This window comes from Salvelinus alpinus, chromosome 13, assembly GCF_045679555.1.
Source record: "Salvelinus alpinus chromosome 13, SLU_Salpinus.1, whole genome shotgun sequence".
Classification (NCBI taxonomy): domain Eukaryota; kingdom Metazoa; phylum Chordata; class Actinopteri; order Salmoniformes; family Salmonidae; genus Salvelinus; species Salvelinus alpinus.
In genome coordinates this window covers 34,301,898-34,320,903 of record NC_092098.1, presented here as the reverse complement: position 1 = coordinate 34,320,903, position 19,006 = coordinate 34,301,898, and the positions used below count along the sequence as shown (strand labels likewise).

At 40.8% G+C, this 19,006-nt stretch overlaps 1 protein-coding gene across 1 annotated transcript in view; it reads right to left on the bottom strand.

Moving 5' to 3' along the window:
- The window catches only part of LOC139537584 (junctional adhesion molecule 3B-like), a 48,226-nt gene extending 33,823 nt beyond the window's left edge, over positions 1 to 14,403 (bottom strand). The window contains exon 1 of the mRNA XM_071339060.1: positions 14,249 to 14,403. Coding sequence (XP_071195161.1) covers positions 14,249 to 14,333 — 85 coding nt within the window. The 5' untranslated portion in view covers positions 14,334 to 14,403. The remainder of the gene's footprint in view (positions 1 to 14,248) is intronic.
- Positions 14,404 to 19,006: the final 4,603 nt, after the last annotated feature.

Below are 19,006 nucleotides of genomic sequence, written 5' to 3'. Positions count from 1 at the left end.
TGATTATTCTGCCTGTGTGAAACCTCTCCAAGGTCTTGTTGGCTCCTTTTAAGGTTATCTTGTAAGACCTGATAATGACCATTGTATAAACATGTTCAACTCGGGAAGTCGGACTATCTAGGAGGAAATGGCAGATGAGATAGTGTGGTCATTTTGGGATGTCTCTGCTGCATTTCACATTAGAATAAGACTAGAATGTTGAGAAACTGACAATTTAGTTTAATTGCAATCTTCCTGCCTTAGAAATGAGCTAGATGTGACAAATTTGATGAGTTGTTCCACATCTTTTTTTCTGTCCTATTCACTTTTTCTTTCCAATGGCTGACACGGCGGTGTTTATGAAAATCTATTCAAATTTCTGTGCACTTCCACGCGTTGGCCTTTTCTTTTTTTTCTTTTTTACCTGCTAACGTCACCAGTTCAGGCAAGCACCCTTATCAGCCCCTATAGGCTCTGCTACTAAAATGGACTCTTAAGCACACGGATGCCTAAACTCTCTCTACAGCTCTGAGGATGCGGCCTTGTCTAGCGTCCGGTTACAGTGATGACAAATGCCCGCCAAACCTCTGAGTCACAATAAAAATGACTCAAATTGTTTTTCTTTTTCTACAGCTTGCTGTAGCATGGTTGACAAGTAAGTACTACAGGCAGTACACCCTCTTACGAAGCTCAGTCTAGGGCCACCATGTTACTAACTCGCCACCAATGTCTGGCATGCCGACAAATATCTCAGGCACTTACCCAGGGTATGCACTCACACACGTGTGGCAGCTGTACTGTGTACATGCTGTATCTGGGCTTCTACCGTGTTCTCAGGCACGACTCATGGCAAACCAAAAACCTAGGGTTGCCCATGTCCCAGTGATACATTCTGACAGGATTAGGAAATGCCATTAATGTCGCTCGATATCAAAGATTTCAGTGCTCACTGAGTATTTTATACATGCTTGGTCCGACACTTTCTCAGGCTTAACTGATGATGAAGTTTTAATGGAAGTGCTCCAGACTAGGTCAGCTGAAAGCTATCATGAAGATATGTTCTTATGTCTGGCTATACTTAGTCTTGTCTCTGCTTATAATTATTACTTGGTATGAACTAGTAAAATTATGTGATAGCAATTGATCTTTTTTGGTCCTTCAAATATAGCAACACAAATGCTGCTTCTTGTTTCAATGAATCCCAAATAAACCAAACAAATAGTTAAGTAATTATTGAGTGATTACCATTTCACCATGTCATTTCTAAGTAAGTGCCAGGTAAATAGCATACTGTAAAATAAAGAGTATCCTTATTAAGAGCATTAATGGGACAAAGGAATTACTGAGGTTATACTTGCTCAGTTAATGTTACACTGTCGCATCTCTGCTGCATAAAATCATCCTTTTTACCAGTTAGGCCTAATACTGTAGCCCAAGTGTTAACCCCAACACCAGGTCACCAGATGGTCTGGTTACAATCTACCAACACTATCTGACCAGTCAGCTAAATGTACATTGCAAGTCGGATGCTAATGGTGGCTTTTCAAAAGTAGACAGGATATTTATTCTACTAAGACCTTCCTTTGTTTGACACAAATCAATAATCATTTATTGTAGCTCTGTCTGTTCTCTATCGCCTACTCACCATCATTCTGACGTTCAGTGAACTTGCTAACGCCTACATACCTCGTTTGAAGAGAGAGGCTTTATTGTGAAATACATTCAATTTGAAACTGTAGTTGTAGGTTGTAGGCCTACCTATCAGCTGCCTAAATAAGAACCTTGGACCAATTTACTGAAACTGTGTATTACCAAACATGTCATACTTTGATGGATTATTTGTGATGGCATGGCAGTCTTCAATGGACTACATTTCCTGAGCTTGAGATGGCCATAAGAATGATTTAGCATGATTTGATGCCGAGTTTCTGCCTGATGATGAATAATTTGTGGCATTTGTGTCACTGGGCTGATAAAGCATCTGGGCCGATTACCTCGGGTAGAAACGTGAGAGACACTGCAGTGAGAAGTCACAAAGAACTCCCAAACACCCCTACTCCACCCCCCTTACTCACCGCAATGCTACTCAACAAAAACTCCCTTTGTCTGACTGCCAACATTTTTGTCAGGCCTTAGCACAAGACTTGCACATCCCTTCACAGAGGCCAACTACATTTCCTGAGCTTGAGATAGTTATAAGAATGATTTAGCTTGATTTGATGCTGAGATTCTGCCTGATGATGAATCATTTCTGGCATATGGTCACTGGGCTGATAAAGCATCTGGGCCGATTACCTTGGGTAGAAACGTGAGAAACACTACAGTGAGAAGTCACGATGCACTCCATATTTTCATACCTTCATATCGTTCCTGTGCCATACAGTATTACTGGCAGTGCGCACAAGGGTCACTATTTCTTTCTGAATGGAAAAAAATGTTGGCAGCAGGGATCTTGATCCAGGAGGGGATTGATTCTCTGCTGTAACCAAGAAGCTTGATCGAGCAAGCTAGCCACTTAAATAGCAAGTTAGCAAACCAAATGCATAACTGGAGCCCTGAGCTGGTGATCATTTATTTGGCACATAGATAGTCAGATAGTTAATTTTAGGGTGCACCAAACCCCCAAAAAGAGAACTATACCGCCCAAACCTACCCCTACTCCACCCCCCTTACTCACTGCAGATGGGTTCTGACTTCTAAACTTGAAATAAATCAAATCAAAATCAAATTAAATTTTATTGGTCACATACACATGGTGAGCAGATGTTAATGCGAGTGTAGCTAAATGCTTGTGCTTCTAGTTCCGACAGTGCAGTAATATCTAACAAGTAATCTAACAATTTCCCAACAACTACCTAATACACACAAATCTAAAGGAGTGGATGAGAATATGTACATATAAATATATGGATGAGCGATGGCCGAGCGGCATAGGCAAGGTGCAATAGATGGTATAAAATACAGTATATACATATGGTATGAGTAATGTAAGATATGTAAACATTATTAAAGTGGCATTATTTAAAGTGGCATTGTTTAAAGTGACTAGTTATCCAAAATTGGGAGATAATATGGCCGGCATTTGATTGTAAGGAATTCTAGGTTGGGTGAGCAGAAGGACTTGAGTTCCTGTATGTTGTTATGATTACACCATGAGTCATTAATCATGAAGCATACACCCCCGCCCTTCCTCTTCCCAGAGAGGAGTTTATCTCTGTCGGTGCGATGCATGGAGAAGCCCGGTGGCTGAACCGATTCCGACAACATATCCCGAGAGAGCCATGTTTCTGTGAAACAGAGGATGTTACAATCTCTGATGTCTCTCTGGAAGGCAACCCTTGCTCAAAGTTCATCTACCTTGTTGTCAAGAGACTGGACATTGGCGAGTAGTATACTCGGGAGCGGTGGGCAAGGTGCACGTCTACGAAGCCTGACCAGGAGGCCGCTCCATCTGCCCCTTCTGCTGTGCCGTTGTTTTGGGTCAGCTTCTGGGATTAGGTCCATTGTCCTGGGTGGTGGTCCAAACAGAGGATCCGCTTCGGGAAAGTCGTATTCCTGGTCGTAATGTTGGTAAGTTGACGTCACTCTTATATCCAATAGTTCTTCCCGGCTGTATGTAATAAGACTTAAGATTTCCTGGGGTAACAATGTAAGAACTAATACATAAAAAAACGAAATACTGCATAGTTTCCTAAGGACTCGAAGCGAGGCGACCATCTCTGTCGGCGCCATCTTGCAAATATTGTTAATCATCAGGTATCCTATGGAAATGAGGAGTGCCACAGCCTGGTTCCTACACCAAAAGTTACTGGTTATCTGTAGGAGGAATGTATATGGTGGAGTCAATTAAGCTTGGAATGTAATGAGTAAAGGAAAGGCGATCACATAGTTGCAGTCACAGATAAGGGTGGAGAGCTGTGGATTAGTGAGGAATGGGGACCGAGGTCAGGTCACATTAAGGGAGAAGGAACAGTTAATTACCTGCATCACTTAACTTCTTCCCTAGCAATAAAGACGTAATGTTTAGAGGGAAGGAGGAGACTTCATCCAAATTGGGGTATATATACTTGTGCTGGTGGAACCATGTCTTTGTCTCTTCAGCTGTCTAATCCTTTGGGTGAATAAACTTGGTTTGAGCTTTACTAATCGTCTGTGAGTTTTTACTTGGTTCATTTAGAACCTAACACCGCAATGCTGCTCAATGGGTTCTTGAGTGGCGCAGCGACCTAAGGCACTGCATCTCAGTGCTACAGGCGTCACTATAGACCCTGGTTCGATTCCAGGCTGTATCACAACCGGCCGTGATTGGGAGTCCCATAGGGCGGAGCACAATTGGCCCAGCGTCGTCCGTGTTAGGGTTTTGCCGGGGTAGGCCGTCATTGTAAATAAGAATTTGTTCTTAACTGACTTGCCTAGTTAAATAAAGGTTAAATAAAAAAATATTAATAAATAAAAACTTTCTTTGGATGACCACCAACATTTATGTCAGGTCTTACCGCAAGAATCGCACAACACTACTAGGAGGCCGTACAACCACATACATGGCTCTTGCATACCGGTCTCTTTCGCAAGGCCCTACATCAAGAGAACGCCTCGGCGAGGATTAGTTATGGTCAACAAAATGATTGGGATGTCTTTTTTTATCACAAGGCTGGTGTCATCTGCCCTTCATACTGTAGAAGACACTTAAGAACTCAGCTGGCTGCTGCGAGGGGTTGGAGTCATTGTCAGTTCTGCAGATCACAGGAAGGAGAGTATTTTGACTGTCAGCTTGGCTGTTGGTGATAGACTTGTTTTAGGAACGAAAAGTGTTCTCGCTGAAAATGCCAAATTGCCTTTTCAGAAGGGTAGAAAAGCGGTGAGGATGGTGCTGAAACTAGTCAGTTGTCGTCAATGTGTATTTAAGATTTAAGATGAACAAATGCATTTTCAGATAATGCCAATAGTTTCTATTTTACTATGCTTAGATATGAATATGTTTAATCTCGAATCATATATTTAGAGTTGCTTGAATACAAGCCCAATGCTTTGGAATGAACAGCGTTCAAACACCTGAGGCTGTCATATGATTCTGCCATCTGGCTATTTATAGAGAGAGTAATTGCCTTTGTGACAGTATGGTAAACAGAGGATGAATCCAAAGCGATTATCTGGCTATGACTCCTAGCATGTAGCCCAGACTTCCCTTGCCTTTTCAGACAGGCAGTGCTTCAGCAGCATTCACTCTATTATCTGTGCCCTGCCATTAATGAATCTGTAATTATTTCCCTAAATTGACAGCATCCCAATGTGTGATTGATGGCGGTTCCTCCTGACCTATTGATGTGCTGGCTCTGTCTGAATCTATTGAATGAACACAGGGAGGAAAACCACTCCGGCGTTCTTCCCCTAGGGATCACGTGACTACAGATAAAGATCGGCAAACAGGAAATCGCCAAAACACTGCCCTAAACTCAGACAGCCAATTGATGAGCATTTCAAAGATTATCCCGCAGACACAGAAAAAACATTGCATGATAACGTCTTGGCAAAACAAACAGATTTCAACTGCTACTGACAAGGTGAAATATCACTTCCAGACTTATTATGCCATATCTCACAACAGAAAAAAGTGACATCTCTGAGAAATATAAATAAGTGTTGTGCTCGATCAAAATTCCCCAAAATTACACCAAGGCCTACAGATGGGCTTAATGCAACAACAACAACAAATCTGAGACGAGCCAAAGCTGATGTTATATTTTAATGGGGGGTTTTGGCCAACTACCTTCAGCCTAGCAGCCAGGCTCTAGACCTATTTTTATTTTTTATCAATGCCTCTTCCACACGATAGTCTTATTAACATTTGAAGAATGCACGTGCTTGCCATTCCTGGAACATAACCATGTCCATTTTCAACTTTCCCCTCAGCATCTGCTACTGCTTACCAAAAGGAGAAAAAATATATAAAAGCAGGGTAGTGCCTACTTCAATAACCTTTCAAGTTCTTGGTGCGAAGTTCAAGTGGATTTCTATCTCATGAAAGGCCATTCAAATCCACCTTTTCTGTTATGCTTTATTTCTTAGTCAACTACCCTTTCATTCTCTTTAAGACCAACTTAAAACAGGTGAGTGGGAGGGGTGAAGTAATTCACAGTACATTAGAAGTTTTTTCCTCCGTATGCTTTTTATTCACAATGCCGCATTTGCTGCTAACAAACAGTGTCTGGGGTTTGGGAGGGACGCCATAGATATTTCTGGTCACTCGTGCCTTCTCCCCAAACCCATCCACCCACTCCTGCTCAGCTGTTTCGGGCCATTCCATTGTTGGAATCATGTGCTTTGCTGCCTTTATCCCATGCATGGTCCTTTGTGGCGCGGTTATCCAAGGTACAGTGCATTTGGAAAGTATTCAGACCCCTTTTTCCATATGTTGTTATGTTACAGCCTTATTGTGTTACGCTACAGCCTTAAAATTGATTAAATATGTTTTTTCCTCATCAATTTACACACAATACCACATAATGACAAAGGAAAAACAGATTTTGGAAATTTTTGCAAATGTATTACAAATACAAAACAAAACCTTATTTATAAAAGTATTCAGACCCTTTGCTATGAGACTCGAAATTGAGCTCAGGTGCGTCCTGTTTCCATTGATCAACCTTCGAGATGTTTCTACAACTTGATTGGAGTCCACCTGTGGTAAATTCAATTGATTGGACATGATTTGGAAAGGCGCACACCTGTCTATATAAGGTCCCACAGTTGACAGTGCATGTCAGAGCAAAAACCAAGCCATGAGGTCAAAGGAATTGTCTGTAGAGTTCAGAGACAGGATTGTGTCAAAACACAGATCTGGGGAAAGTGTACCAAAACATTTCTGCAGCATTGAAGGTCCAACAACACAGTGACCTCCATCATTCTTAAATGGAAGAGGTTTGGAACCACCAAGACTCTTCCTAGAGCTGGCCGCACAGCCAAACTGAGAAATCGGGGGAGAAGGGCCTTAGTCTGGGAGGTGACCAAAAACCTGATGGTCACTCTAACAACGCTCTACAGGTCTTCTATGGAGATGGGAGAACCTTCCAGAAGGACAACCATCTCTGAAGCACTCAACCAATTACGCCTTTATGGTAGAGTGGCCAGACGGAAGGCACTCCTCAGTAAAAGGCACATGACAGCCTGGTTGGAGTTTGCCAGAAGGCACCTAAAGACTCTCAGACCATGAGAAACAAGATTCTCTGGTCTAACGAAACCAAGATTGAACTCTTTGGACTGAATGCCAATCGCCACGTCTGGGGTAAACCTGGAACCATCCCTACGGTGAAGATTGGTGGTGGTAGCATCATGCTGTGGGGATGTTTTTCAGTGGCAGAGACTGGGAAACTAGTCAGGATCGAGGGAAAGATGAACAGAGCAAAGTACAAAGAGATCCTTTATGAAAACCTGCTCCAGACTGGGGTGAAGGTTCACCTTCCAATAGGACAACGACCCTAAGCACACAGCCAAGACAGCGCATAAGTGATACTTATGTAAATGTGATATTTCCGTTTTTCATTTTTTATAAATTAGCAAAAATGTCTAAAAAACATGTTTTACTTTGTTACTATGGGGTATTGTGTGTGTAGATTGAAACACAATTTAATCAATTTTAGAATAAGGCTGTAACCTAACAAAATCTGGAAAAAGTCAAGGGGTCTGAATACTTTCAGAAGGCACTGTAGATAACTACTATTGTGGTCTTGTTGTTGGCCAATGATTAGCTTTAACTTCAGTGTAACTTCTAAATGCTGAGATGAATCTGCATGAATCGTGCATAATACATTATTCAAAATGTCAATTCAAATTGTTGTCAAAACCTAACCTCAGTATAGATTAACTGCAAACTAGAGGTCGACTGATTAATCGGAATGGCCGATTAATTAGGGCCGATTTCAAGTTTTCATAACAATCGGTAATCGGTATTTTTGGACACCGATTTGCCAATTTAAAAAATATATATATATATTTTTTTACACCTTTATTTAACTAGGCAAGTCAGTTAAGAACACATTCTTATTTTCAATGACGGCCTAGGAACGGTGGGTTAACTGCCTTGTTCAGGGGCAGAACAACCAATTTTTACCTTGTCAGCTCCGGGATTCGTTTTTTGCAACCTTCCGGTTACTAGTCCAACGTTCTAACCACCTGCCTTACATTGCACTCCACAAGGAGCCTGCGTGGCAGGCTGACTACCTGTTACGCGAGGGCAGCAAGAAGCTAAGGTAAGTTGCTAGCTGGCATTAAACTTATCTTATAAAAAACAATCAATCTTAACATAATCACTAGTTAACTACACATGGTTGATGATATGACTAGTTTATCTAGCGTGTCCTGCGTTGCATATAATCGATGCGGTGCCTGTTCATTTCTCATTGAATCACAGCCTACTTCGACAAACGGGTGATGATTTAACAAGCGCATTTGCGAAAAAAGCACTGTCGTTGCACAAATGTGTACCTAACCATGAACATCAATGCCTTTCTTTAAAATCAATACACAAGTATATATTTTTAAACCTGCATATTTAGTATATTTAGTTAATATTGCCTGTTAACATGAATTTCTTATAACTAGGGAAATTGTGTCATTTCTCTTGAGTCAGGGTATATGCAGTAATTTGGGCTGCCTGGCTCATTGTGAACTGTGTGAAGTCCATTTATTCCTAACAAAGGCCGTAATTAATTTGCCAGAATTATACATAATTATGTCATAACATTGAAGGTTGTACAATGTAACAGCAATATTTAGACTTAGGGATGCGACCCGTTAGATAAAATACAGAACGGTTCCGTATTTCACTGAAATAATGAATGTTTTGTTTTCGAAATGATAGTTTCCGGATTTGACCATTTTAATGACCAAAGGCTCGTATTTCTGTGTGTTATTATGTTATAATTAAGTCTATGATTTGATAGAGCAGTCTGACTGAGCGATGGTAGGCACCAGCAGGCTCGTAAGCAGTCATTCAAACAGCACTTTCGTGCGTTTTGCCAGCAGCTCTTCGCAATGCTTCAAGCATTGAGCTGTTTATGACTTCAAGCCTATCAACTCTCGAGATTAGGCTGGTGTAACCGATGTGAAATGGCTAGCTAGTTAGCGGGGTGCGCGCTAGTTAGCGGGGTGCGCGCTAGTTAGCGGGGTGCGCGCTAGTTAGCGGGTGCGCGCTAATAGCGTTTCAAACATCACTCGCTCTGAGACTTGGAGTAGTTGTTCCCCTTGCTCTGCATGGGTAACGCTGCTTCGAGGGTGGCTGTTGTCGATGTGTTCCTGGTTCGAGCCCAGGTAGGGGCGAGGAGAGGGACGGAAGCTATACTGTTACACTGGCAATACTAAAGTGCCTATAAGAACATCCAATAGTCAAAGGTATATGAAATACAAATGGTACAGAGAGAAATAGTCCTATAATTCCTATAATAACTACAACCTAAAACTTCTTACCTGGGAATATTAAAGACTCATGTTAAAAGGAACCACCAGCTTTCATATGTTCTCATGTTTTGAGCAAGGAACTTAAACATTAGCTTTTTTACATGGCACATATTGCACTTTTACTTTCTTCTCCAACACTTTGTTTTTGCATTATTTAAACCAAATTGAACATGTTTCATTATTTATTTGAGGCTAAATTGATTTTATTTATGTATTATATTAAGTTAAAATAAGTGTTAATGCAATATTGTTGTAATTGTCATTATTACAAAAAATGTATTTAAAAAATTGTCAGATTAATCGGTATCGGCTTTTTTTGGTCCTCCAATAATCGGTATCGGCGTTGAAAAATCCTAATCGGTCGACCTCTACTGCAAACGGCTTTACAAGCAAACTGGAAATGTAGGCTAGAGCTGCAAGCCTAATTACAGGACATGGGCTACCGTGCTAGTTTAAACGGACAGTGGGTCTACCATTCTCACACAACTGCTTTGTCTGTTGGGAATAACTCTTAACTCTCTAAATAAACTAGCGCTGAGTGGGCAGCCACTCCTCTCTGTGCTTGCTATTCGTTTTTCTCTTTTTCCCTGCCATTTACTGTCTACACTAAAATGTCAAGCTGTATGTGACTCGCCCGGGGGTTCCAGCATGCCATTCAGGGAGTGCTCCAAACATTTGCTCACAAGCTGTGGATGGGAAGGGAAGCATCTGACAACAAGCACCTCCTGGGGGGAAGCGCTATCAGCACTTTCCCTGGGGCTCACCAACTCCTGCCGGCCCCACCAGCATTGCCACACATTTTATACAATGAAGAAAACACCTGTCATCTGGCTCCTGTTTAAATTAAGTCAGCAAAGAAGACAGGCGTCTTATCCTTCATCGTGTGTGTGTGTGTGTGTGTGTGTGTGTGTGTGTGTGTGTGTGTGTGTGTGTGTGTGTGTGTGTGTGTGTGTGTGTGTGTGTGTGTGTGTGTGTGTGTGTGTGTGTGTGTGTGTGTGTGTGTGTGACCAAACATTTTGCCATGATGGAGAGACTTATCAGGGGAAAACACTCCAACATTAGCTAAGCAAAGGCGTTAGCATATTCGCTGGCTTGCACAACACTCGGCAGCTAACACAGGCAGCTTATTCATTGAAACTAGCTAATCCATTGTGATTTAATTAATGCACTTAGCTAGCTACCATCCCATAGCCTACATTGCATATGAAGTGTGACTGGCTCATCCGTGGATGTATGGAGAAAATGTCCCCCTTTTAGGGGGGTTCATGCTCTCTGATTGTCTCAAAGTCAAGTTGTTGGCCGCTGACGAGCATTGTGATTCTACAAGTAGAATCGATAGGTTTGTTGCTAACAGGTCGGCATGAAGCAGGTACCGCTTTTGTTCTAGTAAGAGAAGGAACAGCCTCCCACTGTGATAAGTACCTATAGGCTGTCTATCGGCAATGGGATACTCGATGTGTTTCATGCTTAAGGAGGCAGCTTGCTTTTCTCTCCCATATCTCCTCAGATAAGGGACTTCTCTTCTCACCCAAAGAGGTATGAGGCTTAAGCAGACTTACTGTGAGCTGCCATAGGGCAAAAAAACTAGACCAGGTTCTCACATTTCAGTTGGTCATGCCTCCATGAGTAGCCTAATCAATTTCCCACTCATTTGCTAAAGGGTAATTTATCAAGTCTGAAATGACATTTGCCACAACCATTGTTATTGATCTTTCTTTCACTTTTATTCAGACTGGAAAACAAGTTTTACTGACACTGAATAAATGTGAATTTCTTGAGGTCAAAGAAGCCAATAATTCTCAAACTTCAAATAGAGGTGACTGGACCTTAAGGGTTAAGATTTGTGAAGGTGCTTCTTCTAAGACTATTAAGGAAATATCTCAATATTAATCTAATCAAATTTTATTGATTGCATACACATATTTTGCAGATGTTGTCGTGGGTGTAGCGAAATTCTGATGTTCCTAGCTCCAACAGTGCAGTAATACCTAAGAATACAAAACAATATACGCAAGTCCAAATAAAAATCAAAGAATATTGGCTTGGTTTATATTGGCTTTGGTACTGTTCTACTTTCAGCACTGTCAAGCTCCCACATATCTTGGCACTTCTAAGTCTTGGCAGGATCTCAACCCAATTGAACACTTATGGGAGATTCTGGAGCGGCGCCTGAGACAGCGTTTCCGGCCACCATCGACAAATCACCAGAAGATGGAATTTCTTGTGGAAGAATGGTGTCGCATCCCCCCAATAGAGCTCCAGATACACTACATGACCAAATGTATGTGGACACCTGCTCGTCGAACATCTCATTCCAAATTCATGGGTATTAATATGGAGTTGGTCCCCCCTACGCGCTTCAGCACTCGGTGGTCCCGTTCTGTGAGCTTGTGTGGCCTACCACTTTGCGGCTGAGCCGTTGTTGCTCCTAGACGTTTCCACTTCACAATAACAGCACTTACAGTTAACCGGGGCAGCACTAGCAGGGCAGAATTTTGACGAACTGACTTGTTGGAAAGGTGGCATCCTATGACGGTGCCAAGTTGAAAGTCACTGAACTCTTCAGTAAGGCCATTTTATTGCAATGTTTGTCTATGGAGATTGCATGGCGGTGTCCTCAGTTTTATACACCTGTCAGCAACGGTGTGGCTGAAATAGCTGAATCCACTAATTTGAAGGGGTGTCCACATTCTTTTGTATATATAGTGTACTTGTAGAATCTATGCTAAGGCGCACTGATGCTGTTCTGGCGACTCGTGGTGGCCCAACGTCTTATTTAAAAAAAACTTTATGTTGGTGTTTCCTTATTTTTAGCAAATCCCTGTACATCTCTCTCATACCTATTCAAAATACATTCAAACTATGACATGTGTTCAAAACAGTTCCTTGGAAATGAAAAAACAAGCCAATGATGAATAAGCCTAAAACCAACAAAAGAATGTGCATAACAAAAGAGGTCAAATAGATTTGTACATTTAAGCAATAAAATCAAATTACATAGTAACAGGTGTTTAAACGTACAAAGCTGATTCAAGTTATTTTCCTCAAATTGTGAATTATGTTTTTCTTTCAGAACTGTAATTGAGTGGTAACAATCTTTCCAACAACAATCAAGGTTAACTAGCTCTAACTATAGTATATAGCCTACAGACAATAACAACTGGGTAAGCTGTAAAATAATAGGCAACATTGCTTCAAACACACTAAATCAGATTCTCAGCAGGTCTAATTCCTGGTCGACATTGAAAGACACCAGCACCATCTTTGGAAGCAGCCTTCTTGCTATCCATATTTAAATTCACAGATAATTAAGCCAGTCCACACACTTGGATGACCAGAGGGGCTGAAGGCACACAGGTCTGTGCTTCCTTTTGTTCCGTGTGTCTCTCTTCAAGAAGGATTCAATACATGCTTAGCACTTCAGGAAAAACAGTTAAACCCTAAAGCAAACGACCACCACCAGTCCATCACGTGGTGCTGTTTAAGATCCTGCTATAATCTAGCCGTATGTGTCGTGTATATCAGTAGCCTTAACTTATTTATCAATAACTTTAGTGATTCAAATTCTCATTACAATTTGAATATTAGGTAAGCTATAGCACCTGCTATGGGCTATTAGGAAACATTTGGGAACAATTCAAAATGTTTTTATTTCATTCTTCTTATTCAGAGTTCTATTTCGTTTAATTTAGCATGTCAATGACATCAGCAATTGTGAAAGTTGATACAAATGTATCTCTGAAATGTCAACATAATGATTAAACATTCTTTCCGAGAAGGATCTGAGTATGCCTGAGTTAAACACGAGGGAGCGCTTCATGGGAACAAATTGCATCATACTCTTCCAGCAACATAGCTAAATGATTTGTCTCTGCATCTGGCCAAATTGTAAACAGTTCTAACAGTTATTTCATGTTTTAATTAGGGTCAAATCAAAACAATAACTGTTTACATGCCGAGACAAATCGCTTAAGATGGCTAATAAAAAGTTACAAAATCTACATTTTAGAACCGCTCTTCAAAGAGCGGACAAAGCGAGCTGCCTGCTGCTTTCAGATAGGCTCCTCCCGCGAACTGTCTGTCTTTATTCCCCAATGGAAAAAACCGTTATCTCGCATCACTGAATACTGCGAGACTGAACTTTTATCAACCACGATTCAAACACGTTAAAAACGTTTAAGCAAACGTATATTTATATGAAATACTTATTTCTTAGACAATAACACATTTATAGTTGTATTTACAGTCGAACACTTTTGAAAGTAAGGAGACAGACTAAAGGGGGAGTCCCCTTTAAAAAAACAAGCCTCTAAATGAACGGATACATTGTATCTCTTCTTGCTATTTCATCATGTAAAGTTTATAGCCCATTAAAACACACTAACTGTATGTAGAGCAGTTTACGAAAGGTTTCTATCTCTGAAGAGTTCGATAAACTAGACATACTTCCAAATGCCAAACTGCACTGTCCGGCTTCAGATAGATCAAACATTCCAACGAGCCGACACAACAGCGTTACCAAACCATTTCTTAATTCTGGTCTTCGATTGCCTACTTTATAATTGAATATATCTCCATTTAAATCAGAACATCATCTATTAATAACAAAATAGCTGGCTGGCTATAGCTAGCTTGCTGAGAGAGTTGGGTCAGAAATGATCACTTATATCCTTACGCAGATCACGTCTCGCAAATAACAAAGTAGCTCATTTCAAATGACACAAGCGAGTGTCACGTCCAGAATGTCTCGTCCAGAATGTCTCAGCAACGGCAATAGGCTAGGGAAATAAAGCGCAGTCCTCATGTATTTACTTACAGTGAGTTGAGAGGAGGACCAGAATGCAAGCCAGACGTGTTAACGCCATCTTGGAGTCGATGCAATGTTCAGTTTGGCCGTACATGCGCAAAGTCAAGAGCTTTTCGGTGGATGGAGAGGACTGGCCAGGGAGAGAGAGGCAGGGGGAATGAATCTATTGTATCGGGTTTCCATGGCTACCGATAGCATCACTCAAACAGTCAAGAATGTATGGTTGACAAGATGTGGGAGGACCAGACGTTTTACAACCGTGGACCAGGCAGCTCGAATCTCTGATTGGGGACTACTGTATTAGGCTACCCATTTTACCCATTCTATTCTACCAGACACCATTCTGTGCTGTACAAATACGATAACATTTACAAATCTTTTTTATTTTTTATTATTGATTTTCAGAGTAGGCTTTGTATGTCAGATATCCAGACAAATTCCATTCTTAAAAATAGAAAACTCAATTGGCATCCTTCCTAAAACAAATGGCCTTTGGAATGTTTTGTTGACTATTCAAATTGTGTAGAGTAAACAAGGGATTAATTAGCATTGATTGGAGGCTCTTTTTACTGGCCTAATCCTGTCCGTTGTAACTGCATTTAAAGAGAACCCCACAGCTGTGTCATCAGGCAGATCAGGCTTGAAAGAATCAGCTATTTATCTCAGTCAATCTCAATTGATTTTGCACGCAATCGTTATTGCTTTTATATAGCTAAGCCAACCATTGGAATCGTGTCTGCTAGAAAGTCCACACTAATGTGTGTGGCCCAAATATGTTGCTTGCAATTTTATGACAATTACATATTATTAAATGTATGTTGCTTTGATAACTGGAGGGAATAAAGACTATTCATTGCATTACGCTTTTCGGTTTGTCATGGTGTCTTCTCCCTAATGAATTTACAGTTCTTATGGTTTTTCAATATCAGAAAACTATGTAAGTACTAAGTATTAATACAGAAAAGGGGACAATGGTCGTTTTACTAGTAGTTGAAATGTGTTCTATGTTATCAAGGTCCACACACAGTGAATAGAGCTTAAATGTAAAACGCATTCCCAATATGCACCTGATGCACCAGGCTTTATAGTTTGACATACAGTGGAGGAAAGTAACCCTTAAAGTCCCTTCCCCCATACACGCACAAACAATATGTAACAGCCTCTTTTGTTTCCATTGTTTTTCTCTTGTCTTTTGAATGATAGAGGCGCTTTAGAGACATCCTGAATTCTCAGATTTACTTTCAGCACTTAAGACGACAGACTTTCTCCTTTGCCATCCACTTTAAGTCCTAGCTTTTGGCTCTGAGCCCACATTGTATTCACGGTCATCATTCTTATCAGCAGCTTGCTCTTTCAGGGTATCTTTTAGCAGAACGGATGTATAGAAACGGAGTGAGGAAGAGCGAAATGTTGACTTTCATGTTTTAATATTTTTTTTTACATGGTTACATGTATCTATGTATCTTCCTTTCCAACTCCATCTAAGTAATAATAAAAATATATATATGGTGATCAGCAGATGCTGATCTGGAGCGATTTACAGTTGTGCTCAACGGTAGAGGATTGTTAGGATCTGAATCCTACAGCCCTCCAGTTGCCAGATCAATTCTCCCCCATTTTTACTGCCGCCACAACCAAACCCACAACCCTGGTGTTGTAAGCACCATGTTCCAACTAACTGAGCCATCTGAACCACCATTTTGGTTCGGTCCTCTGGCTTATGTAGTTAAGTAAATATAACTCTGACATCATGTCTATGCTCTCTTCCCCTTTTGTAGAGAAATGTAAAGATGCAATTTGAAGGATTAATATGCCAAATTATCTGATCTAAATCTTAATCACATTTTCCAGAGTGTGCGCTGCTGTTTTCATGTATCACAAGACTCTTAGTTTACATTTAAGTGATAATGCCTGAGAAGCAAGTGTTTGGAGGATATATTGGCACGGGTGTTGTTAGGCCCCAGGGCTGGCAAACCGTGCCAATATATCCTCCAAACACCGGCTTCGAGGGCATTATAACTTTTATACAACGGGTTACCAAGATATTCAAATAATGATTGAAATGTTTTCATTAAAAACATTATTTTTATTAATTTGTTCATACTATTTAATCGTTCCACAAGATATAGTCCAGGCACAAATGTAGGGTTGCTAGAGACACGACCCAGTCGTTCAGTCTTTTTTTTCTGTACCTATGGACACGACCCAGTCGTTCAGTCTTTTTTTTCTGTACCTATGGACACGACCCAGTCGTTCAGTCTTTTTTTTCTGTACCTATGGACACGACCCAGTCGTTCAGTCTTTTTTTTCTGTACCTATGGACACGACCCAGTCGTTCAGTCTTTTTTTTCTGTACCTATGGACACGACCCAGTCGTTTGTTCTAAATGTTCTATTACCATACTGGCTGGCAACGTTCTTATCCCTTGCTTGCTAGCTAGCCAGCTACGGCTAACTTACACAGTCACGTCAAATAGTGCAGCCAGAATAACAACAGTAGCTGCATTTCCATTTGTTTAAGCTGTTTTCTAGTTAAGTGATAATGCCAAAGAAGCCAGTGTTTGGAGGATTTATTCGTTGAGGGCCTGCAAACCGTGCCAATATATCCTCCAAACACCGGCTTCGAGAGCATTATCACTTTTATACAACGGGTTACCAACATATTCCAATAATGATTGACATATTTTCATTAAAAACGTTATATTGATTAATTTATTCATATTATTTCATCCTTCCACAAGATATAGTCCCGACACAAATCTAGGGTTGCTAGAGACGCGACCCAGTCGTTCAGTCTTTTTGTTCTGTATCTAGAGACGCGACCCAGTCGTTCAGTCTTTTTGTTCTGTATCTATGGACGCGAACCAGTTGTTCAGTCTTTTTGTTCTGTATCTATGGACGCGACACAGTCGTTCGTTCTAAATGTTCCATTGCCATACTGGCTAGCAAAGTTCTTATTACTTGCTTGCTAGCTAGCCAACTACGGCTAACTTACAGTTACGTCAAAAAATTGCTAGCTAGTCAACTACGGCTAACTTACAGTTACGTCAAAGAATTGCGCCCAGAATAACAGCAAAGTAGCTACATTTGCATTTGTTTAAGCTGTTTTCTAGTGACATTTATTTAGATACATCCATAACAATGAGCTAATGAGACGCGATTTCGCCTGGCATAGAAAATGTGCTCACTCATCAGGACACTGTTGTTCAGAGGAGCTAGCCAAAAACACAGCTACAGTAACACAATCACTTCAAACTGAAGCTGGAAAGACTGCAAATCTTCGTTTGACTTTTTTTCAATTTACTTTTTTTTGTATATATCCATAAAAATGATGCCAGCTGATTCATGATTTCGACTGGCTGAGAAACGCTACCTGCCTGTTTGTCTCGTCCCGACAAGTTCATTACTATGGGACAACTGGAGATCAAATTTGAATATTGAAACAACGTTGCAAATGTAGGAGATACAGACAGCAATGTTTATACAAATCTCCGCTTTTGAAAACGAAATGTTAGTCTAAAATAAATGTGAGATAATATCTAGATGCTTTTTATAGTGGAGATCAAAGTTATAAATTGCCTGGCTGGGTTGATGAGACAGTGGATTACGCAGTCAAATGGAACAGTAAATAGGCATTTTAATGTCATAGATTTAGCCAGTGGCAACTTGCTGAATAGACACCAGCTGGAATGCGGTTTTAACCAATCAGCATTCAGGATTAAACCCACCTGTTGTATAAGTAAGCAATAAGGCTGGAGGGGGTGTGGTATATGGCCAATATGCCATGGCTACGCAAAGTGGAGTGCCTGGACACAGTCCTTAGCCGTGGTATATTGGCCATATATCACAAACAGCCGAGGTGCCTTATTGCTATTATAAACTGGTTACCAATGTAATTAGAGCAGTAAAAATACATGTTTTGTCATACCCATGGTATACGGTCTGATATACCATGGCTGTCGGCCAATCAGCATTCAGGTCTCGAACCACCCAGTTTATAATTACATTTATTTGGATACATCCATAACAATGAGCTAATGAGGCGTGATTTCCCTTGCCATTGAAAATGTGCTCTCTTGTCAGGACACTGTTGTTCAGAGGAGCTAGCCAACAACAACACAGCTAACACAATCACTTCAAACTGAAGCTGGAAAAACTGCAAACTAGTTGCATTTTGTTTCGCTTGACCTTTTTTCAATTTGCATTTCTTTGTATACAGTATATCCAGAAAAAATATTAATGATTTCGACTGGCTGAGAAATGCATTTTAACATCATAGATTTAGCTGGTGGTAACTTGTGGAATAGACACGGTTGGAATGCGGTTTTAACCAATCAGCATTCATGATTAGACCCACCCGTTGTATAATTCCCCTAGACTCTGAGTGGCATTGGCTCGATTGCTGCTACGGTGACATTCTCATGTTGTAAAACGCTGCGGACAGAAGACAAACTACCTCCCATGGTCTGTTTTACGCGGCCGCTCCGGGTTCACTGAATCTGTCAGTGATATTTATTTGGGTCCGGTGCCGCGACCTTGAGATGTTTTAGCCCGTTAGCACTATAAACGGTGAATCTCACTGTCCTCTTTATTGCAAGGAAAATCAAATCAAATTTTATTTGTCACATGCTTCATAAACAACAGGTGTAGACTAACAGTGAAATATGCCACCAGATGGTACGTAAGCAAAGCCTTCTGGTTCTCTGTCACCTTGGGTAAGCAATTTATATTGCACTGTAGACTAAATCTCTTTTTAAGAGGGCCTCCA